This window comes from Triturus cristatus, chromosome 9, assembly GCF_964204655.1.
Source record: "Triturus cristatus chromosome 9, aTriCri1.1, whole genome shotgun sequence".
Taxonomy (NCBI): Eukaryota; Metazoa; Chordata; class Amphibia; order Caudata; family Salamandridae; genus Triturus; species Triturus cristatus.
Window position 1 is genome coordinate 1119859130 of NC_140592.1, and position 24524 is coordinate 1119883653.

A 24524-nucleotide genomic window follows, 5' to 3' on the forward strand; every position below is an offset into this window, starting at 1 on the left:
TAAATCATACCCTCTAGAACTTGTATTGTAAAACAGTATTGTTACCAAACCAACAACATGGTAAAAAACAATCCCTTAGCAGAATTGTACAGTGAAAGTTGGAAACTGAGAAAAACATTGCTGTTTTTGTTGTCCAAGCAATGATACTTAACAATTTATTGCACCACTAACAGTGTTGTTTTTTTGCATTATTTTCCTACAGATTTAGATGATCCTATTGTAACTGTCCATCAAAGTATAGGAGAAGCAAAGGAACAGTTTTACTATGAAAGGACTGTGTTTCTTCGGTGCATTGCCAACTCCAACCCACCTGTTCGATACAGCTGGAGACGCGGTCAAGAGATATTATTGCAGGGAACAGATAAAGGAGTGGAAATTTATGAGCCTTTTTTCACCCAGGTAGGAATCAAGGTACAGTACATCTTTTTCTGATTCCCACTATTTTTTGTTCTTCCATCATTTTATATTGAGGACATATCTCTGTTATTTTCTCTGGTTATCCTAAATTGTTTTTGTTGTGTTGTCAAGTAAATTGATTTGTACAATAAGTCCTTATACACATTCAGTTTTTTTAACCTTTCACTCAAAATGCACACAGCCCTGCTTCAGGCCTTTGGTTGTGAGCACTCTTCCAGAGAGGTGAGTTTCCCTACCCAGTTTCACCTGGACACAGGAATCTGTGTGGAGAAGTGACAAGATGTTTAGGACAGATTGTGGAATTCCCCAGCATGCCAACTTCCCCCACAGTCTTCCCCTCTCAACGTTATCAAAGGCAGCACTGAAGTCAATAAGGCATAGGTGTAAAGGGAGGTTGGCAGTCTTGGCTGCGTCGATAAGTAAAGAAATTGCAATGATATTTGTTGCTGTGCTTGACGTTTTTCAGAAACCTGTCTGCTTTAAAGGTATTATCTCGTTGGTGTCTGCCCCTGCTGTAAGAACCTCTAGTACGGTGCCCGCAAAATATTTTGCCTCATTGTCGATCAGTGCCACCAAGGGATAATTGCCTGGCAGGGCCTTGTTGCCACTCTTGTAGATCAGTACATTTGTCGAGCCCTTCCATGATTCTGGTATTCTACTTAATGATCTAACTGCAGAGAAAAGGGGTTGCAAAATATTTGCTCAGTCAGCCGCCTTCTGTTTCAACAGTGCCGGTGGAATGCAGTTCGGGCCCGGCGCCGCTTCTCTTCTCCCTTTTGCAATCTGCTTCTTTATTGAGAGTGTCATTGGGACACTGGCCTCATGCTCAGATGTGTAATCAGTCTCCGGCATGGGTGGCGCCGGTGCCTCATTTAAGTCTGCTCCTTTGCGTTCCCTTGGTGACATTCTATTTAAATCGATTGTTCGATCTTCCCAAGTTTGATTATTAAAATGGTTAGTTAGAAATACTGCCGAAGATGCTGCTGAGATGTTTGACGAAATGCCTTCATAATGAGCGTGGATTATGACGATCGCCGTCTTCTAAAAGCGAGCGCTATCATTATGGTTTATGTCGTGGAAGAGCCTTGCCCAAGTTGCTTCTTTTAGCTCTTTGTTGATTCTCCATTTCATTTTTTTAAGTGAGGTTTTTTTGTTGTTGCAGGGGGAGCCGAAGGCTTGAGGCCCCTGGCTGTCTTCTCAGAGATCTCAGAGTGCCATTTACTGATTTTTTTGAGAAGCTTTAATTGGTCCCTTTGTGTTTTCGGGATCCTATTTCACCGGCTGGATGCCTGGCGATTATATTTTTTAGATGACGAGGCACAGAGGTTTAAAAATGTAGCAGTGAAGTCTTCCCAGTTTGATAAGTGGTCCTTTGTGCCTGTTGCTTGTGACTGAAAGAGCTCGATTGCTGCTGTTCACAGGGACTCCAAATTTGATGCTGCATATTTAAGCCTCCTGAGGTGTGAGGTGTAAATGGCGCCTAAGGCCACATCTCTGTAGATGGAAGGAGGTGCAGTTGCTAATAACAGAGTTTCTTGTGGACAGTGATCACCGTCCTCCTTATCCCCAATTCCAAACCCATGGATGCAGAGAAACAATGATAGGCTTACAAACATGTAATCTAGTATGGAACTTGTTGAGGAGGGGGGCGGGGAGTCTCCAGGAAATCTTCCATTGAGAGCCCTAAAGTTGAGATGTTCCAGGTCTTCCAGGAGGCGATTCTTCTTATGGCTCTTACTTCCATGTAGCAGTGCGTACTGACTCGGGATGTTACACAGTGAAGTTTGGGTGCTGGCCTCTTTGTCCCCTATCATGCCAAAAAGGTATTGGTTTTGGTCCCCAGAGAGGATGAAGTCTGGGGTTTCTATCTCAGTTATGAAGCTTGGTACTTGGCCTATTACCTTTCCCAAATCCTTGGCTTTGCTGTTTGTATGGATGTATGTATTCACTAGCACCACCTCACCGTGTCCTCCCCAGAGAGAGATGCTGATCTTGACTGCTATGGTGCCTCCCGAAGAAGAGCGTACTAGTATTGCCGACGTTATGCTGACCGTGGATACGTAGCTTTGACAGCCCTCCTGAGCGGTGGCCGAATTTGCAGCACTTTGCGGCCGATGTGGCAAAGCAAATAAAGTGGTGTAGGTAGTGTGGGTCAGCGAGCCATGTTTCCTGCAGCATGATTAAGTCGAATGAATTAAGATACTGCAGGAAGTCTGGATCCAAAATGTTTGTTGAGAGGCCATTAACATTCTATGAGCATAGGCGAAGTGCAGTGTCCCTGACTCTTGTGCCACCTTCCTTCTGTATGAAACGTCATTGCTATTCTGAGAAGGTTCTGGTGATTAGTCCAAGGCCTGAAGGTCTATTTCAAGGTGCTGGTGCTGCCCAAAATCTATCTTGTAGGTCTGCCATCAGATTGGCCTTCTTTTGCGGAGATTGTCCCAGAGCCCCTTTATGCACTCAATTTTTTTATTTATTTATTTATTTTAGCGATTTCTAAAGCGCCTGGTGACCCAAGGGCATCCCCGCGCTATGTAACTTGAAATCCTAATGAGAGGGAAGGCGGTCGAAGGGAGTTATTTGGGAAACAGATGGGTCTTTAGTTTTTTGCGGAAAGCAAGGTAGTTGGATTCCAGTCTGAGGGCTCGAGGGAGTGCGTTCCAGCCCTTAGCCGCCTGTACGGAGAATTGTCGACCTCCTGTGCGGGCTTTTTTGAATCTGGGGATGCAGACTAGATTCTCATTTTGAGATCGTAGTGATCTGGTTGCTGTATAAGGTGTGATCATTTTACTGAGGATCGCTGGACCAGATCCGTTGTAAAGCTTGTGTGTCGTACACATTGCTTTAAAGTGCACCCTTTGGCGCACGGGGAGCCAATGCAGGGTTTTGAGGGCTGGCTTGGCGTATATTCTGGAGGGGGTGTTGGTAATCATGCGTGCTGCCGCGTTCTGTGTCCGCTGGAGTTTCGTGATGGTAGCCTCGGGGGCTCCCAGATAGACCAGATTGCTATAGTCCAGGCGGGACAGCACTAGACCCTGGATAAGAAGCTTTCTGGACATAGGTAGGAGTAGGGGCAGGATTTTACGGGTCGTGCGCATGAGTCCAAAACATATGCCCGAGGTTTTGGTTGCCTGGGTTTTCATCGTAAGCTGTGGCTCAAGCCACACCCCGAGTGTCTTGATTTCAGATTTAGGGGGGGGAATTTCTCCAAACACATCGGGCCATAGTGTAGGGGGGATAGTTGTCCATTGCTTGCCGAGTAGCATTACCTCTGTCTTAGTCCCATTCAATTTCAGTGATGAGTCATTCATCCAGTTGTGGATATCTATGAGGCAGTTAGTTAGATTTTCAGGATGGTCAATCAGCTGGGACAAGGAGACGACTAGTTGGGTGTCGTCAGCGTAACTCACCATTTTGATGTTAAATGGTGTTACCACATCCTCGAGGGGGGCCATATAGACATTAAAAAGCGTCGGGCTTAGGGAAGAGCCCTGGGGGACGCCGCTGGTGAGAGGGAGGGTGGATGAGTGATGGCTGTCGTCCCACACTTGAAAAGTGCGTCATGTGAGAAAGGATTCGATCCATTTGATAGCTGTCCCGGTAAGTCCTGCATTTGCCAGTCTATGCAGAAGGACACGGTGGTTGACCGTGTCAAAGGCTGCACTTAGATCCAGGAGGATCACTGCCACTGATCCCCCTGAATCTAGTAAGCCCCTTGCCTCTTCAATCACTGCGAGGAGTGCGGTGTCCGTTCCATGGCCTGGGCGAAATCCGGTTTGGGATTGTCGGAGCAGTTTATTTGTTTCAAGGAACTGGGACAGTTGGATGTTTACCAGTTTCTCGGTGACTTTGCTAATGCCCGGGAGTAAGGATATTGGTCTATAGTTGGACAGGTCCGATGGATCTAGCTGGGGTTTTTTTAAGAGTGCTTTGACCACAGCACTCTTCCAGCTGTCGGGGACGGTTCCGTGGGTAAACGAGCAGTTGATAAGGTCCGTAATAGTAGGCACAATTACTGAGGCTACAGTCTTGAGGAACCTTATAGGGGCTGGGTCCAAAGGGGATCCACTTTTCATTTTTACTAGGGTTCGCTCAACCTCTACGGGGGTGGCAGGTCGGAAAGTCTGAAGCAAAGGACGACAGATGCTTTCAGTCTGTTCGAGGGAGGTACTACTTTCCGTGAAGCTAGGGGAGCTGGGGGGTGGGAGGGAGGTCAGGATGCGGGTGATTTTCTCGTTGAAGAAGTTAGCTAGCTCATTACTTCTGTCAACTTTGGGGGTGTTGGAGGGAGAGGTGGTGGGGACCTTGGTCAGCTCTTTGACGATTGAAAAGGATTCTCGGGCTGAATTGGATGCTTCTTGTATTCGTGTGTTGTAGTAAGAAGCTTTGGCTGATTTAATGGCCTCTTTGTAAAGTTTGACCGTGGCCTGGTAGGCTACTTTGCTGGCATGTTGCCAATTCCTTCTCCAGAGTCGTTCGGCCTTTTTGCAGTTTTTGCGAAGTGTTCTTAGTTCTGCGGAGTACCATGGTGCTGAGCCATGTTTGCCGTTTTTATTTTCCCTATTTCTAAGTGGGAGTACTAGGTCTAGGGAGACGGTAATCCAGTCCCTGAATCTTCTGTCTGCCGTATTTGGGTCTTCAGCGTGAGCAGGGATGTTTTTTTCAAGGGTCTGGGCCCATTCGTCCGTGGAGAGTCTGGGCCAGGTCCTATCCTTGCTGAAGGTAGGGGGTGTACGGTTTTTCGTGAAGGTTCCAGGTAATTGGAAAGGGACCAAGAAGTGGTCTGTCCAGGGAAGGGGAAGGGCCTCCTTTGCTAGCATTGAGAGCGAGCTGGTAAATACAGGATCTAATAGTTGGCCCTTAATGTGGGTGGCTCCGGAGTTTAATAGACGGATATCGAAGGCCGCTAGATCTTGAATCATATCATTGGCTACCGAGTCGGGCGGGTCTTCTAGGTGGATGTTTAGGTCCCCAACTATCATATAGTTTGATAAGGAGTGGGCCTGAGTTGTGACTAGGTCCAGAAGAGAGCAGGTGAAGGGGCCCGGGGTGCCGGGGGGGCGGTAAATGAGGAGTCCTGTTAGAGAAGTGGTTGGGTTGAGTGTGACGGTAAAATGCAGACTTTCAGCGTCGGTAATCTGTGCGTCGTGGGTTTTGCAGTGGAGGTGTTCTCGATGGATGATAGCTACACCGCCTCCTCTGCCTAGAGGACGGGGTAGGGATTGAATACAGTAGCCCTGTGGTGTTGCTAGTACCATGTCTGATTGTGAATGAGGACCGAGCCATGTTTCCGTGAGGAAGAATATATCGATTCCATGATCTTCTATGATGTCGGCAATCTGAGTCGCATGTTTTGGAAGTGAACGACAATTTAGAGAGGCAAGGTTGAGGGTGGCGGGTTTGCTGGGTTTAGTTGGTAGCGTGAGCTGGAGTGGTTTGCAAAAGGAGCAACAAGTGAAGGGTCCCTTGAGATTATGGATGTAATCACAGGAGGGTGGAGGGGGTCTGAGGCTCAATAGATCTCTACGGGAGTACCTTATAGTTGGGTGAAGAGAATCGGGCAGGGGTTCTGGCCCTAAGCCCGGTCGTGCGCGGACGGGCTTGCCTTAGGCGCGCCTTCGGCGCGCAAACGGCGCTCCCGCTGCGCTCGTCCGCTGCGCTGGGGAGGTCGGCACATTTGTGCTGGTTGTAGAGGGCGTGGCCTCGCAGTGGGCGTGGCTACACCTTTGCCCCGCTGGCGGTGAGGGCGTTGCTCGTGTCTGAGGGTCTGGCTGGCGCTAGGAGGCAGCGCTTTAGCACAGGTGAGCCTGGATAAGTTTTGTGAAGTTAAAACAACTAAAGTGATAGTTTTTTTAAAAGCAGTGCGTAGCAGTTACAAAAACCTCCGGCTTTCCGCCTCAGAGGGAGTTCAGGACAATGAGGATTCGTTGCGCTGTCAAGCGTTTTTGTATTCGTTCCGATTGGTGGGCGTGGCCTCGCAGTGGGCGTGGCTACACCTTTGCCGCGCTGGCGGTGAGGGCGTTGCTCGTGTCTGAGGGTCTGGCTGGCGCTAGGAGGCAGCGCTTTAGCACAGGTGAGCCTGGATAAGTTTTGTGAAGTTAAAACAACTAAAGTGATAGTTTTTTTAAAAGCAGTGCGTAGCAGTTACAAAAACCTCCGGCTTTCCGCCTCAGAGGGAGTTCAGGACAATGAGGATTCGTTGCGCTGTCAAGCGTTTTTGTATTCGTTCCGATTGGTGGGCGTGGCCTCGCAGTGGGCGTGGCTACACCTTTGCCGCGCTGGCGGTGAGGGCGTTGCTCGTGTCTGAGGGTCTGGCTGGCGCTAGGAGGCAGCGCTTTAGCACAGGTGAGCCTGGATAAGTTTTGTGAAGTTAAAACAACTAAAGTGATAGTTTTTTTAAAAGCAGTGCGTAGCAGTTACAAAAACCTCCGGCTTTCCGCCTCAGAGGGAGTTCAGGACAATGAGGATTCGTTGCGCTGTCAAGCGTTTTTGTATTCGTTCCGATTGGTGGGCGTGGCCTCGCAGTGGGCGTGGCTACACCTTTGCCGCGCTGGCGGTGAGGGCGTTGCTCGTGTCTGAGGGTCTGGCTGGCGCTAGGAGGCAGCGCTTTAGCACAGGTGAGCCTGGATAAGTTTTGTGAAGTTAAAACAACTAAAGTGATAGTTTTTTTAAAAGCAGTGCGTAGCAGTTACAAAAACCTCCGGCTTTCCGCCTCAGAGGGAGTTCAGGACAATGAGGATTCGTTGCGCTGTCAAGCGTTTTTGTATTCGTTCCGATTGGTGGGCGTGGCCTCGCAGTGGGCATGGCTACACCTTTGCCGCGCTGGCGGTGAGGGCGTTGCTCGTGTCTGAGGGTCTGGCTGGCGCTAAGAGGCAGCGCTTTAGCACAGGTGAGCCTGGATAAGTTTTGTGAAGTTAAAACAACTAAAGTGATAGTTTTTTTAAAAGCAGTGCGTAGCAGTTACAAAAACCTCCGGCTTTCCGCCTCAGAGGGAGTTCAGGACAATGAGGATTCGTTGCGCTGTCAAGCGTTTTTGTATTCGTTCCGATTGGTGGGCGTGGCCTCGCAGTGGGCGTGGCTACACCTTTGCCGCGCTGGCGGTGAGGGCGTTGCTCGTGTCTGAGGGTCTGGCTGGCGCTAGGAGGCAGCGCTTTAGCACAGGTGAGCCTGGATAAGTTTTGTGAAGTTAAAACAACTAAAGTGATAGTTTTTTTAAAAGCAGTGCGTAGCAGTTACAAAAACCTCCGGCTTTCCGCCTCAGAGGGAGTTCAGGACACTTGTGTGGTTTTGTGAGTACGGTCCTCATAATGGGTGCAAGTAGAGGTGACGGGTTTCCTGGGATTTGGTGTGGATTGATGTCAATTCTCCAAGCTTTAAAGATGCGATGTTCTGCTAGTACTTTCTGGGCAACTGTGGATGTTATCCATGTGGCCGTGGTAATCTCTGGCATCGAGGGGTTTATGGGGTGGATGAACTCTATTGAGAGTAAGTCGTTGGAGCTCAGGGCAGGAAGGGTTGGAATTGCCCACAGCAGCCTAAGGATATTCCCTCTGTTTAGAGTATCCTAATGCCCTTTTGAATTGTACTTGGGCTTAAAAAGCATGGAGTTTGTTTCCGGCTGCATAATACTCAGTGATTGTGTTGGCTGGAGTGATTCGTTGACAAACACCCCTGTTCCGTGTTGGCCGGCAAGGTGAGTTGCTTCCTTTAGATGGATTTCCACCCCCTTGCTCGATGATCTCGGTGTTGCTTTCTCTGACATTGTCTCGATTGGGATTGGCCTGGAGTATGCATGCATGGAGGAGTACAGGAAGTTCCATTCTATCTGAGCAACATGTTGCGGGCTAGGGCATTCATTGATAGGTAGGGCTCAGTTTCCTGTACTGTGCCCCATATCTCTATTTGACCCGGATTTGTTGTCTGATTAGTAGTTGCCGTGCCCATTACCTATATCCTGTTTATGTCCATGCCCTTTGGGGCTGCCAGCACCGGTGCTGGTATATGTTCCTCCATTGCTACTGGCGTCCCAGGCTACTCTAGGGTGATGGAAGTAGTGGGGGGTTCTTGACTGAGATCTGGACCATGGGTGGTGATGGAGCCAGATGGGGACAGAATGTGGGAAAGCTTGGGGCTTGTTTTGGTCTTGTTGTGTTGTTGCTTGTTGGTCGGTTGGTATCGAAGTTCCTGGTTGGCTGGCTGGAGGCAAATTTTGTTTCACTATGGTCGGCGTGACGTTTGAAGTCCCAAGTTGTTTGGAACGAGGAGAGCAGGGTGAGGCTAAAGTCATTGTGCTCAATGTCAAAACAAGCAGATTTACCATTGAGTTGCTGTGTGAGAGTGGACTAGCCGGGTCTTCGATGCACTGGCGAGCCTCTTCTTGCGGCAGTGAGAGGGGTGAAAGCAGCTGCACTTGTAAATGCAGTAGAGGGGTTTGCAAAACCGTGAGGGTGGCATTGCTTGAATAAAGAGCAGAACCTGCGCCCTTAGGAAAACTTAATTTTTTGTAAATTTTTGGTTGTGTTAAATAATTTGAGAGAATTTGATGGTTTGCACTGCTTGGTGATGCCATGTCTTTTGTTTCAGAGTCAGTTGCCATTATTGAGGAATGGGCGCTGTGCTGAACAGTAGAATTTGTCTTTTGTCTCTTTCCTTTTTCCCCCTGGCCTGGGGGAGTGTGCCATCCTGGTTCTCCCTGACCTCATCTGCAACCCGGTGCTTAGTTTTGGAGATTGTAGCCTTGGAGTGAGATCAGGCAGGCTCTAGGGCCCCGGTGCCTGGTGCTTGGTGCTTGGTACTTGGTGCTTGGCAGGTTCTTGGTGCTTTTGCAGGACCCCAAGGAAGGGAAAGTAGGTCGCTGCAGTGGTAAGCCCTGAGCTGATGGAGGCGAAGGCTCAGACGCTCCCTCCTGGCTTGATGTGTGGGAGACGGCCCTTGGCAGATGCCTCTGTATGCCCACTGTCCACTGTGTACTGTACACTGTCCACTATCCTCCCACCTTGCTGTAGCGCTTTTGCCTGTGCTCGCAGTGGCTACTTATAGGCTGCAGAGTGGTAGAATGGTAGAGTGGTGGAGTGGCAGGCTCGCGGGATTGAGGGGGAGAGACCACCGAATGAGCAAGCTGCATTGGCCTAATGCAGACCGCTTCTGCTCATGTCAGTCTCACCCTCAAGGTCCTAGCCTCTCCGCCCCCTCCTGTGAAGCACTCTGCAATGCTGTGTAGAGCTCCACTGCACTCACTGCACTGTCTGCACTGTCTTGTCCACACTGTCTTGACCTCCGTGGGTGTATGCCGCTGACCGTTGCTGTAAATTAATCTAATGAGCCAGCTATTAAGGTGTTAAGCCCTCCAAATACCTCCAGTGATTGTCAGAGATGGCCAACCGCTGCACCAGAGCTAGCGGTAGCCGTGACCCGAGCTTGGAGTAGAGCCGGGGTAGGTGCTAAAGAGTGGGAGATAGAGGGTAGGAGATACAGGCTCCTCAAAGGGACCGGAAGGACCGGTGCCTCTGCTGAGTCCGACAGAGGCTGGCTCACCCCATCGCCATCCTCGCTCATTGCTCCTGCAGCTCGCTTCTACAGCCCTGCTGCTCCCTCACTCCTCAATGCCCCTCAGAGCTTGGTGCTCTGCTACCTAGTCTGCGTCAAACTCCGAAACTCCGACCCTCGCACGCAATTTATATCAAGTGATAGGGAGTGACAGGTGGGAGCAGTTGTATGAGATCAAAAGATTCAAGATTACACTTATTATTTGAAAACACAGGCCAAATTATGGTCTTTATTGGCAAAAAACATACTTTTTCTTATTGCCATCAGGAGAGGAATTCAGTTAATCAGCCTATTTAGAGGTTTGTAGGAAACAGAGGTTTTAGTTCCAGCAGGGCAACCAAATTGTATATAGTATTGAGTCCTTGCCCACCTATTTAAAAGCACATTTTAACATGCGTGTGGCTCCAAGTCATGGCTTTATTGTCAAAGAGACTATTTACCATAAATGAATTGGCCATAATAACTTTGGCCTTCCTTCAAAGGTAGTAAATTATTGCATTCCATAAGACCCATATCATTCCATCTGATCCTAATGATCACATTTGGGCCAAGCAATTCTTTTCCTTCAAGTAGGTATCACATCCCCTTACCTCAATGAACTTATTTTTATCAATCTTTCAAATCATTCCCCATTTGTATTCTCAGAAACATGGAAACAAACTGACTTCCAAAGCAAGTCTGCAAAGTGGGTGTATAACTGAAACAAACATCTCACTTTTCATTTTAGAAGACCCAAAGTCATACATGGCCCACCATATGTCCAAACACAGTGCTGTTTGAAGTGCCAGAATTAATCAAGGCCTATTTAGATCAAGGTCACAGTACCTCCCTGATCCTTATGTACCTGTGGGCGGTGTTCAATACCATATCTCATTTGACACACCTTCAGTGGCTAAGGGATGTAAGAATCTCAGGGACAGCTCTACAAGAGATAAAATCATACTACAGTATTAGGGAACATGCAGTGCATTTGTCACCTTCTCTTCAGGAAGAAAGGTTCTTGAATACATGGTCCCACAGGGCATCTGTTTACATACTACACTGTTCAATGTGTACATGGCCCTTTAGCTTCCATCATGCGGTTGAACATCATGCAGGTCATGTTGAATGCAGAAGACACCCACCTTATTTTCTCCAAGTGAAAAAATGCAGAGCCCACCCAACAAGCTTTTAAAAACTGCCTTGTCACTATGGTTGACTAGATGGATCAGAGCTGTCTCAACTACAATTCAGATAAAAACAATATCCTGCACTATGGGCATGCTTAAGAGAAATGGTCTAACAGCTAGTGGCCGTCAGCATTAGTAGTTCCTCCAAAGCTGACCGCTGTTGTAAGAAATTTGAGAATAAAATTCGACAGGGAGTTATCTTTCTGCTCACAAATTTTGACCGTGGTCTGATCTTGTTTCTCCCTCATACGGTCACAAAGAAAGACACTAGACCCGCTACCCAATAAGAACCACAGAATTATAGTACATGCCTTGATTATTTCTAGGATTGACTAAGATAATGCTCATAGCCTAGGCCTCCCGAATTATATGACGGATTGTCTTCAGATCATTCAGAAGGCAACAGCTCGATTGTTCTTGAAGATGCTGCGCAGACAGCCTATACCAGAACATCTTAAACAACTCCATTGGCTGTCCACAAAAAACTAAAATTTCTTCAAATCTTTGGTTTTTGCACATGGTGCTTTTTATAATACAGGGCCTAATGATTTCAGCGATGGGTTTATCCACTACAGCCTCTCAAGGTCATTGAGATCGTGTGATGGGCACTTCCTGAAGAAATAAGTCGGTTGCGCCACTCAACTGAGTGGAGTCCCCCGGGCTCCAATGCCCCTCAATTGGGTTTCAATAAAGTAATCAAAAGTTCTACATAGGTTGATGTTTCATGGTGTTTTATTCACTCACAAGTTTCTTTAAAGTTTTCTTTTAGCATTATTCCAATGCGGAGTCCCAATGCATTTCGGCATTAACATAACATGCCTTCATCAGGGAAAACGTTTCTATAATGTAAACAAAAAGCGTAGCACACAGTAAATGATTCTGGACAGGTACGTGGTTATATGCAATAACTGTGATGTTACGGAATACAAAATGTTTAAAAACAATCGGTATTTGTGAGCATTATCATAAAGTACTATGCGTGGTGACAGCATTAATCCGACAAGTTTCGCAGTGAGCCGACTTTCTATTATGCAGTTGTCCGAAATATCAGGAAGGTCCGTGAAGGTTAGCTAAGTGCACTGTTGAGTGAATACAGAACGGGAATCAATGAAGTTGGCTTGGGGTGTATTATAATAAAACGTGATAGTAAACACGTGTGTTTTCGATATTAGTTAGAGTAAGACAAATGAATTTTAAATGTGTGCTATAGTGCTCCATGCAATCCAATATGCGTCGCGGCTAAAAAACATGCTTTTAGAATCGAACAGTGATGTTCTTACCGAGTTAAGCGTGAGGATTCTCGCGTAGTGTGCTCCGGAAGTAAAACCCGAGCATGTAACCCGGAAGTGTATTAAATGAACTAGGGTTGCTAAGCAACCGGGGCAACGTTGTGATAAAAATGTCGGTTGTTAGTGCTAATAAAGTTAGCTATTCCATGAACGGTGAGGAAGGTGATGGAAGGTGATAAGGGTCGAATGGTGATAAAAATAAAAATAAAAGCGCACTGGTAATCAAAATGAAAACAGAGAGTTAAATTAACTATAATGGTGTAGACAGAACGTGTGTAGTGGGTGACATCTGTTCCAGCAAGGAGATGGTAACAGTAAATAATAACAAGGAAAATATCTGATTGAAGGAAAGATAAATGACACATTATACAATGAATGAAACGTTAAATATCATGGTGAAAAATTACATTAAACCACGTGGTAAAGGCTATAGGCAGGACCAAGGAAGCTAATGATCAAATATTAGCGCTGTTGTAACTTTAAAGGTAACAATTAAATTCCATACGGTCGTTGAGACCATTTGGCTTCATGCTACACAGAAGGGATATCCAGTAATTCTCTCTTTTGAGAAGTTCATTATGATTATCTCGACCCTCTAGTCTGAGAACTGTCTCTAATACGCAATAGCGTAATTGACTGATGCTGTGGCCTGCTTCCAGGAAATGCTGTGCCACTGTCGATTTCAACTGTTTGGTGCGAATGTTGGACTTGTGCTCGTTAAGTCGTATCTTAATTTTGCGTTCAGTTTGTCCAATGTAAACCTTCCCGCACGGGCATTTGATCATGTAAATAAGGTTTGCACTGTCGCATGTTGCTGTAGCTCTGACCTTGATATTGTTTCCTTTGATAGGGTGACTGATGGTTGTCCCCTTGATTACATTGCTACAATGGCTACAATTCCAACAGGGTACTGTCCCTTTGTGAACAGTGAATGAAGTTTCTTTGTATTTGATGAGTTCTCCAAGATTTTTGCTCCTGGTGTAAGCGAATATGGGGTCGGAATTGAAAATATTATTAAAATCCTGTTCAATTCGCAGTATTTCCCAATGTCTTTTAATGATCTGCCTGAATTTGAAGCTAGAAGTCGAATATTTGGATACCACTGTTATGGAATCTTTGTTGGTAGGTGGACTCTTGTGAAGTAGTTGTTGTCTGTTTACATTGTTACAGCATTGTTTGGCCTGCTCAAGTATTTGGGGAGGGTACCTTTGTGCAGTAAATCTAGATGTCATCTCTTTCAAATGGTCATCAAGCTTTGTGGGGTTGGATACTATACGTTTCACTCTTATGAACTGGCTATATGGTAAATGGTCCTTAAGAGGCTGAGGATGGAAACTAGAGTAGTACAAAGTATTGTTCCTATCTGTTGTCTTTCTGAAGAGTTCAGTCTCAAATCCTGTAGCTGGTTTGATTACTCTCACATCCAAAAAGGATATGGATGAGTCTTGTATGTCATGAGTGAATTGTATCCGTGTGTCGATGATGTTGAGTTTTTGAAGCTCATCTTGGAGTATTCTTTTTGGTCCTTGCCAGATCAAGAAAATATCGTCGATAAATCTGACGAACATTTTACTGTGAGATTTCCAAACTTCTTTCGACAAAATCCATTCCTCTTCAAACCTACTCATAAACATATTAGCATACGCTGGTGCTGCTGAATTGCCCATTGATGTACCAGTAAGCTGCTGGTACCAATCCTCTTTCCATAGAAAGTAACTGTTGAACAATGTGAACTGTAGAAGTTTCATCAAGAAAACTTTGAAGTCCTCTGGCACTTTCAAATAGCAGTGCGTACAGCTAAATACCCCCAAGCACTTCCTGAAGAACCCAGGATCAAGTTAGTTTAAAGAAGAGGCCGCACATTCACTTATTTATCAACCAGGGCAAGGAATGATATCACTCTAGCCTTGTGACTTATTTCTAGCAAGGACCCTTTTAGAAAACAACTGAAGCTGTGGCTGTTGAATGGGTAATACTTTCTGTTTTTACCCTCTGTCTCCTTGTCTGCATTCCGTGCTGGGATGCCCTTGGGCGTCCGTGTGCTCTATAAATCTGTTTATTTATTCTTTCATGCTGTACTTCATTTATGTTCTATTTTGTTTTATGTTTTTGTTTAGTACAGTACAGAAGAAGGCCCTCATTACATGTTGACTTTTAAATTCAGATATGAATGATAAATCAATAAGGTCAGGTATCCTGGTGATTGAATCCTATACAGCGACATACCGACTGCTGGACGGGCATCTTCATTAAATGAGACCCTTGGCTTTAAATTGAAATTCCCGAACACACCTGCGATATCAAGTCCCATTATACGCGAAGACAGGCAAATCTGATTGCAGAAATCACCGCGTTTAAAGATCTCATTCTCTATGAATTAATAATGGGAAACCATGATTGAATCCTTGAGCCATACGGAGTGAAACAGTGAATTAGAGTTAGGAGAAACTTATCCTCCGCTGCCACATACTGGATCCTACATGGACATAAGTGCGCAATTATTGTCCCCAGAAAACACAGTCCTGAAGAGACCCGGTATCAAGAGTGGGTCGAAACGTCGTCGACAATACATATAAAGAGACATTTTTTTTTACCAAACAATTACAAATAATAACGAGTCTGTCCTTATATAATTTCCAATAACCCTTTTCCCTTGTTTTTCACTTTTGTCATACACAAGCATTTATAATAGGTTATGGTTTTTCACTTGGGGTCACATGTCAATGTAAATATGAATTGTATATATCTGTAATTTGTATAAATGTATTTTTGATGAAAAGTCTATGATATTAATGACCTTTAGAATAAAATAATACCTACCTCGGCTGAGGTTAGGTTGAATAAAAAGGAATTAGGCTTTTTGTGTGGGCTTATTATGAAGATTGATTTATAATTGATTTGATATGGTTTTTGTAAAGAAAAGTCATATGAGGTTGTGATTAATTCAGAGTGACATTATTGAGTCACATATTATTAATTATTGTTTACAAATGAGTTCCTTGTGAATTTTGTCTTGTACTTGATAAATCAATAACGGCACCTAATGAAATTGCAGGTATTGGTATACAAATTGCATATCCCAGTTAAATATTATCAGGTTAAATCTGGTGATATTTATTGGTCACTAATAAATATCAGGATAAGCAGTTTTTGGTGCAGTAAGCTCGAAAATCTGCATGACATTCCCGATTATTGGGGAAAAACGTATAATTGGGTGGTATTTATTCCTACCGAAAAATGTTGTGACAGTGGAGTCTGCCTTTATCAGACGTGATAAATATTACAGCAAATACTGGCCCACTTGTAGCGAGGGCTTAGCCAAAAGACTATATCTAGAATGAAAATGTGCATTAGGAATACATTTTAAACATTGTAGAAGCAATGCACCAAAAAATATGAATTCAAATACCACTGTCTGCCGGGGAAGGGTAGAAGATGGTGTTTATTGTTCAAGGAATTCTTTGCGTGAAAAAGGGGCATATGTATCAAACGATTTTTTAATCGCAAACGCTGCGATTCGCAAAATAACAGCGTTTGCGATTAAAAAATCGGTAATCGGGATGTATGAGGCAAATCCCATCGCAAAATTAAGGAATTGCTAATTTAGCGATTTCTTAATTTTGCATAAGCATTTAAGAAATCGCAAATTGCGATTTCTTAAATGAGATGTAAAAAGCACCCAAGTTGTGCGAATTATCCTTAAGAAATCGCAAATTACCACCAACTCCCAGTTGGTGGTAATTTGCGATTTCCTTTCAAAAAGCACTTTTTTGAATTTCACAAAGTGCCACGTGGTGCTCATACATGCCCTTAGGGCATGTATGTGCGCCATATGCACACACATGCTAATTTCAGGGGTGCATCAGGGTGTCATCATGACACCCTTGCACCTTTGAAATTATTCTCAAATTGCGATTAGCAAATTGTGATTCGCTATTTGAGAATTACTTCCCATTCATTCCTATGGGTCTCCTGGCCCATAGGAATGAATGGGCAGGTATTCCTTAATTGCGATTTCGCAATTTGCTAATCGCAATTAAGGAATTTTAAGAAATCGCAAAAAGTTTGCAATTTTTTAAATACATCCCGTTTTGCAATTCTCAAATAGCGATTCTTTAAAAATCGCTATTTGAGAATCGCAAATGGTGATGTTGATACATATGCCCCAAAGTCTTTTGAGGCGTTTCCAGAAGAGCATCAAGTCAGGCATTAGACTTGCGACTTTAAGGAGATCATTCTAAGTTCAGTATCTACCCATGAGACTGATTCACTATGTTTCTTTTCTACTGTCAGAGTTTCCAGTTGGATTATTTGTTTGGTCCTCGTATCTCTAGAGCCTTCAGGGTTGTGTAAGTTATTTCCAGGAATGATGGCAGAACCGAATGTATGCCCTGGAAGGTAATGCTAGGGACACTGAATTTCATTTTGGCTTCAAACGGAAGAATAGCTATGATAGAGGTATCCGTTGTTTCTTTACAATCATCACTTTTCTGAAGAGCGTCTCTCACATGAGAGTGTTGAATTGTAGTTGTTGCCATCTTGGTAGCTCATAATGTTTATTAGATGTAAAGTGCATCTTACTTGTTCTTTTACTTTTATCTCAGCGCAACTTTAGCACATCTTTGAGATTTGAACAATGATGTGCTAGGAGTACACATCCAAATAAAAATATTACAGCCGAGTCCAAAGTGTAACAAACTCAGTGGAAGTGGAAGCGACAGAGGAAGGAAGAATGAGTAGGAGAGGCTGAGTGAGAGAGAGAGACTTCTTCAAAACATATTGGTATTATTTTGTGTTGAGCCTACATTCATCAGGGCATCATACACAGAGGTGCAGGCCATCTACAAAAAGCTATATAGTTCTAAAGTTTTTTTTGATTCAAAGAAGCATTAAACAGCAACAATAAAAATAGTACAACTCCGTTCCATAAAGTACCCAATCTAACATAGGTAAGATGTGCTAAGGTGTAAATCTCTGTGGAGCTTTCTCTTGTTGTTTTGGGCAGAGCCTGTAAGCACATTATATGACTTACAGAAGTGCAGAGTAACTTGGCTCTGTATGGACGTTGCTTTGGACTTTGGCAAGGTGGTTAACAGCTTAAAAATATAAGATCCATTTTGCATTAGCAAGACTACTGTGTTAATAAAAATTTGCTTTTTAAAAAAATTATAAATTGAGGCTTGCGGAAGAAATTGCTAGTCAAAGGATTTTAAACCAATTCTCAAAGCCAGTTGTGCATAAAACTCAATATCAGCTATGCGTTTGTATTACCATTGTATTTGGGGAGCTGATCTACTAACATTCTACTCAATGCAGAGCAAGGCAGATCGCTGCGCTGCATTAGGTGAAAGGCAGACATCGAAACTGCACCATATTTACAAAGATTGGTGCATTTCTGCTGCCTCCCTATGCTGTGTGCTGCCTAGCGCCAACGCAAACACCCGTGCTCCAGGGCACCTGCATTACAGGCAGGATTAATTTTGTGCAGGAAGAGACACCTTCGTGCACAAAAACAATCCTGAAATCGTTAAAGGCATTATCCTATTTCTTTGTGTGATACTGCATGCATCCCACATAGGAAAAGCAAGTAATAACGAGAACTAAAGATATTTCTCCTTTTAACCCTAGGTCTAGGAGGCGTACCATTTTGACCCATTCCCAGGTTTACAACTCTTTGAAGACCCAGAAATGCACCAAAATTCATGGGTGGATGCGTGGGAACGCCCAGGCTTTACCCATGGATCGCCTCCCTGCCATAATGTAATTCAAGCAGCTTGTCTTACCTTAGATTTACTAAACCACGCAGAGCCACACAAGGTTGCTTTGCAATGCAAGCCCTTAGTAAATGTGGGCCATAATGTAATGTTTTAAGTTGAAGGCGGAGTGTAAATAAGTGGTTTGGACAAAAGGCATACAAATGAAGATCTGAGCAGGATTGAGTTGGGTAACTATAAACCTCAATTACTTAGGACCAAGATTCCTCTAAAGACAAAACAACTACATAATGATCTATTTATTTTGAGTTAAGGCAGAAAACCTCTAGGTCAAGTGCAACAGTCACATTTGGGGTGATTAAGAGTGCCCTGTTCCTTACAGAACATTAGTTTTAAGGCCACACATCAGCTACCAGTGACATTTTAGCTCTGAAAAGTCCTGGATATCATATTTCCCCTGAGCTCATTTATGTGGCTTGATGACTGTTTCATGTGCACTGTTTAGCACTGCCAAGTTTGACGAGCATCTCATTAACTGCTAATTAATTAATTAGGTGAAAGACAACCCCCTAATCAATGTTGAGAATGTACCATCACAACGTAACAAAACAGCTGCAAAAACACTGCTTTATGACCAGTAAGACTGTCAGGACTGCAAGCAACTGATTTCAGAAATATGTGTATTGCTTTTTAGCTCAACCAACTTATTTAGAATATTAGAAGGCCATTTTGGTCAACATCTATTATGGCACAATTAGCAGAATTCATTTTTAATCACTTATATACAAATGGCACTTAAAATGCTTTGCGCTATTTCCAACAGCCACTCCTTTTTTAACAGCTCCTTGTGCAGATTATTAGTAGCTTGTGGAGAACTAATCTTCTAAATTGATCTGTTTTATTTAGTATGAGCAGATAGCTGCTTGGATGTTTGGACGACTGCATTATGCCATTAAATGGTATTCAAGAATCAAACCTATGAAACCTCGAATGACTATTGTTACATATTAGATATACATACAGGGGATCCTGGTGCATCTGGCTTCATCCATTGGTCTGTTATTTACTATTCACAGTTTGCTCCCACCACGCTCAGAAAACAGCATAGGACTATGGATCATACTTTACCCTTTAGATTCACTTTGAGTGGCCACAGAAAATCTGTAAACATTGTTCATATCTCCCTAAAATAGTTCCTTTTTTTCGGTGCCAAAGTGGGACCAAAGTCCACTTTTTATTTATTTATTATCTTAACTTTATATCACCACTTCTGTTCGGCTGTCAATTTAGGGGATGATTTATATTTCATTTGCCTGCAGTTTGAGTGCTTGCTCTGTCATCTTTTATTCTTGTCTCATTCACAAATGATAATGATAATAATACTCATCATCATCATCATGGCACATCAAAAGGATGGTTATTTTAATAAAAATCACTAGTAAACAGCCATATCAGTGATTGCTTTGTAAGCAAGTGTTGCCCAATTTCTGCTTGGAACATATTTCACTTTCTTTCTTCTCTTTGTGGCATATGTGTGTAATAAGAAATAAAGAAAAATAACCATTGCACTAACTTGCCAATGGTTGCTTAATAAATTGACCAGATCCTGTTTTTGGTATGCAAATGGTGGAAGGATTGTCTATAAAGAATAATTCCTTTTCATCTTGTTATGGAAATGGGTCATTGGCATGAGATGTTGTTTGAATGTAAGCCAATTACTTTTTGTGACAATACATCAACTGATTATTAATAGGATAACAGATACACTTGGACCCAGTGACTTCAATGGGCATGTTCTGATTTGAAATCTTCCCTGCAGGGTTGATTACCTTATAAGGTCCATGACATAAAGTGGCAGCTCACGTTCAGATTTACCCAGTACCAGGACTCAATCCAGGACACCGGCATGTGTCAGGGACTCTGGCAAGGACTGGAGGTAGGGAAGACAAAGGAGGCAGAGTATTGGATAAGGGGCTACCTAAGATCACACAGAGAGTCAGACGAGACAGGGAATCCAACGCGATAACAGCTAGGGTGTTGAACTAAATACACCACCATGATAGACAAGGAGGAGTGCTTAACAGGAGAGGAGGTCAAACAAATGGCACACATGGCAGAAAGCAAGAAACAAACATACAAGGAAATTAGATGGAAGACAGAAGGAATAGTAAGACAGCAAACTAGGAACTTGAACAAAGGTAACAGGAAGACGAGCAGGATCTGAGAGAAGGTAAATACAGAAGGAGAGAGGCTGCAAGGGTGCACTAGAATAGTGCCTGTTGAGGAATCAAGGAAACAAGGTAACAATGCAGGATGTGCTAGTTCAAGGAATAAGTAAATATCTAAAGCTCAGGAATCAAGTTAGCACTGAAGGCAGTGCTAATTAAGGAACAAGATATAGCTACATCTCGGGAATCAAGGTTACACTGCGGGCAGTGCTAATTCAGGACCTAGTAAATAGCTACAGGTCAGGAACAAGAACAAGCAATAACTATAGCTCAGGAACACAGAAATAAAGCAAATCGCAAAAGCTCAGGAAACAAGTGTCAGTCTCACAGGAACACATCTCCAATGAAAAACCCTTGACTAAAGGAAACTGGAGCTTAAAAGAGCTCACAGAAATCAAATGCTTCAGGTGTGAGCAGGCTAGCATCTGCCAGCCACAGATGTGGTGAATTCTTCCACCCATCCTAGGTCTGCAGGGGTGGAGACAAAGCAGTGAGCAGGGGATTATAGAAAATGGAGTTGCAAGCATGAGCAGACTGACTTCCACAAAACCTGGCATGGATTGGGAATGGATGGCAATTTCCAAATAGCATCCAAATGACTGGAAGTCAGTATATGCATGCAGGGGAATGTCCGGAAGCTTATTAGAACATTGGAAAGTCACACAATTTAGCCCCTTTGTGGTGTGCACAAGAATGTCAGGAGCGAATCGTGACACCCAGCAGTACTAACACTGTCTTTTGGAACTGTTTTATTTTGGCTCCTTGATCACAGCATGTGAGAAATTGTGAGAAATTGGCTTATTGGTTGAGGGGAGTGCATCCATACTCAAGCAACCACAAGCAACAACCACAGTCCTTGTTAGGGTGAACCTTGTTGCTTAAAACCAAAGAAGGCAGGCTTAACTTGCAGGCAATGTGAGCAGTATGTATTCAGCACCCAAAAAGTAATAAAGTGGACACACAACATGAAAAATACCAATTTAGAAAAATAGAGTAAAATGTGGTAAATTATTTGACACCAAAATGCCAAAAATCCAATCAGTAGAATAATAAAATGCAGTTTCAAACATATACGTAAGTATAATGCCTAAAAGCACAAAGCGCTACTCAGTGGAGCTTTGCGTTGGCAAGTCAGTGTAGACTGCAAGATCTTGGTGAGAACGGGCCTGTTTGTGGTTGTGAAGAGTCCAAAACTCTTTTGAGTCCACACAGTAGTGCACTCTGACAACCGACAACCAAAGTCCCAGGACCTGGGAAGGTGCCACTTGGGAATCAGGGACTCAATCTTGTAGGGACCAGCAGGACCCAGGAAGTTTCCAGGCTGCTCCATTTCCAGCACATTAGCTAGGCAGTTGCAGGACGTACTCTAGAGCTTGTTGTATCCCTTTAGCTCCAGCTAACATAACCCTCCAAATCGCTCAGGTAGCCTGGAATGAAGTGAATGGTCCCATTCTTCTTTCTCAGACAGAAGGGAAGGCCCCAGCCAGCACGACAGTCCTCTAGCAGCAGGGCAGTCCTTCTACTATACTAAGCAAAACCAAAGGGGATGATGGACCGAGTGTTGAACATTGCAAACACTCACCCCCAGTCAACCGATCTGGGTTTAATCCATCATCATGCTTTAGCTCACTCTGCCACCCCAGTTCAGACATGGCCATATGCAAATCAGTCTGACCCTGTGCCTCATGGGAACAGTCCAACCCGAAGTGCCTAGCCATGTCTTCCCTGTACCGGAAACAAGCATCCTGGGACCAGTTTCACGCTAATAAGCCATCATCAGCCAGGCTAGCTTGAATCCAGTATCAAAGTGAGCAAGGGACATACGCCTGGGCATGCCCTGCCAAATTAGGGCGAACAAAGCAAAACCAAAGTGGATTATGGACGGAGTGTTGAACATTGCAAGCACTCACCCCCAGTCAACTGATATGGGTTTAACCCATCATCATTCTTTAGCTCACTCTGCCACCCCAGTTCAAACATGGCCATATGCAAATCAGTCTGACCCTGTGCCTCATGGGAACAGTCCACCCCGAACTTCCAAGCCATGTCTTCCCTGGACCAGAAACAAGCATCCTGGGACCAGTTTCTGGCTAATCAGCCGTCATCAGCCAGGCTAGCTTGAATCCAGTGAGCAAGGGACCCACGACTGCGCACACCCTGCCAACTTAGGGCGAACAAAGCAAAACCAAAGGGGATGATGGATGAAGTGTTGAATCTTTGCAAGCACTCACCCCCAGTCAACTGATCTGGGTTTAATCCATCATCATTCTTTAGCTCACTCCGCCACCCCAGTTCAGACATGGCCATATGCAAATCAGTCTGACCCTGTGCCTCATGGGAACAGTCCAGCCCGAAACTGCCAAGCCATGTCTTCCTTGGACCGGAAACAAGTATCCTGGGACCGGTTTCTGGCTAATCAGCCATCATCAGCCAGGCTAGCTTGAATTCAGTGGCAAAGTGAGCAAGGGACCCACGCCTGGGCATGCCCTGCCAAATTAGGGTGAACAAAGCAAAACCAAAGTGGATTATGGACGGAGTGTTGAACATTGCAAGCACTCACCCCCAGTCAACTGATATGGGTTTAATCCATCATCATTCTTTAGCTCACTCTGCCACCCCAGTTCAGACATGGCCATATGCAAATCAGTCTGACCCTGTGCCTCATGGGAACAGTCCACCCCGAACTGCCAAGCCATGTCTTCCCTGGACCAGAAACAAGCATCCTGGGACCAGTTTCTGGCTAATCAGCCGTCATCAGCCAGGCTAGCTTGAATCCAGTGAGCAAGGGACACACGACTGCGCACACCCTGCCAACTTAGGGCGAACAAAGCAAAACCAAAGGGGATGATGGATGAAGTGTTGAACATTGCAAGCACTCACCCCCAGTCAACTGATCTGGGTTTAATCCATCATCATTCTTTAGCTCACTCCGCCACCCCAGTTCAGACATGGTCATATGGAAATCAGTCTGACCCTGTGCCTCATGGGAACAGTCCAGCCTGAAACTGCCAAGCCATGTCTTCCCTGGACCGGAAACAAGTATCCTGGGGCCGGTTTCTGGCTAATCAGCCATCATCAGCCAGGCTAACTTGAATTCAGTGGCAAAGTGAGCAAGGGACCCACATCTGGGCATACCCTGCCAACTTAGGGCGAACAAAGCAAAACCAATGGGGATGTTAGCCGGAGTGTTGAACATTTCAAGCACTCACCCCCAGTCAACTGATCTGGGTTTAATCCATCACCATTCTTTAGCTCACTCCGCCACCCCAGTATGGAAATCAGTCTGACCCTGTGCCCCCAGTCCAGCCCGAACTGCCAAGCCATGTTTTCCCTGGACCGGAAACAAGCATCCTGGGACCGGTTTCTGGCTAATCAGCCGTCATCAGCCAGGCTAGATTAAATCCAGTGGCTGGGTTCAAACTGGAATGTCATGGTGAGCAAAAAAACGAGGATTTAGGCCCAGATCTCTGTACTGGGGTGAATGTATGACATTGTTCTGCATTCCGTCCGTCAACTGTTGGTTTTGCATTTGTCACCCCGAGTGGAACAGGTATGCCCAGACGTGGGTCCCGTGCTCTCCATGCCACTGGAATCAAGCTATCCTTCCTGAAGAGGGGTGACACCCCGAAACCGGTCCTAAGATGCTTGTTTCCAGTCCAGGGAGGACCTGGCTTGGCAGTTCGGGCTGGACTGTTTCCATGAGGCACAGGGCCAAGACTGATTTGCATATGGCTGGGTTCAAAGTGGAGTGGTATGGTGAGCATAAAAACGAGGATTTAGGCCCAGATCTCTGTACTGGGGTGAATGTATGACATTGTTCTGCATTCTTTCCATCAACTGTTGTTTTTGCATTTGTCACCCCGAGTGGGACGGGTATGCCCAGACGTGAGTCCCGTGCTCCCCAAGCCACTGGAATCAAGCTATCCTGGCTGAAGAGGGGTGAAACCCCGCAACCGGTCCTAGGATGCTTGTTTCCAGTCCAGGGAGGGCCTGGCTTGGCAGTTCGGGCTGGACTGTTCCCATGAGGCACAGGGTCAAGACTGATTTGCATATGGCTGGGTTCAAACTGGAATGGCATGGTAAGCAAAAAACTATGGATTTAGGCCCATATCTCTGTACTGGGGTGAATGTATGACATTGTTCTGCATTCTGTCCATCAAC

General features: G+C 44.8%; 1 protein-coding gene across 5 annotated transcripts in view; it reads left to right on the top strand.

Moving 5' to 3' along the window:
- MDGA2 (MAM domain containing glycosylphosphatidylinositol anchor 2) overlaps window positions 1-24524 on the top strand; it is a 1462473-nt gene that overhangs the window by 720105 nt on the left and 717844 nt on the right. For 3 of the 5 annotated variants that reach the window (XM_085627023.1, XM_085627026.1, XM_085627025.1), the window contains exon 4: window positions 203-411. In XM_085627023.1, the coding sequence (XP_085483149.1) occupies window positions 203-411 (209 nt within the window). The remainder of the gene's footprint in view (window positions 1-202; window positions 412-24524) is intronic. The other 2 variants (XM_085627024.1, XM_085627027.1) reach the window with 1 other exon arrangement.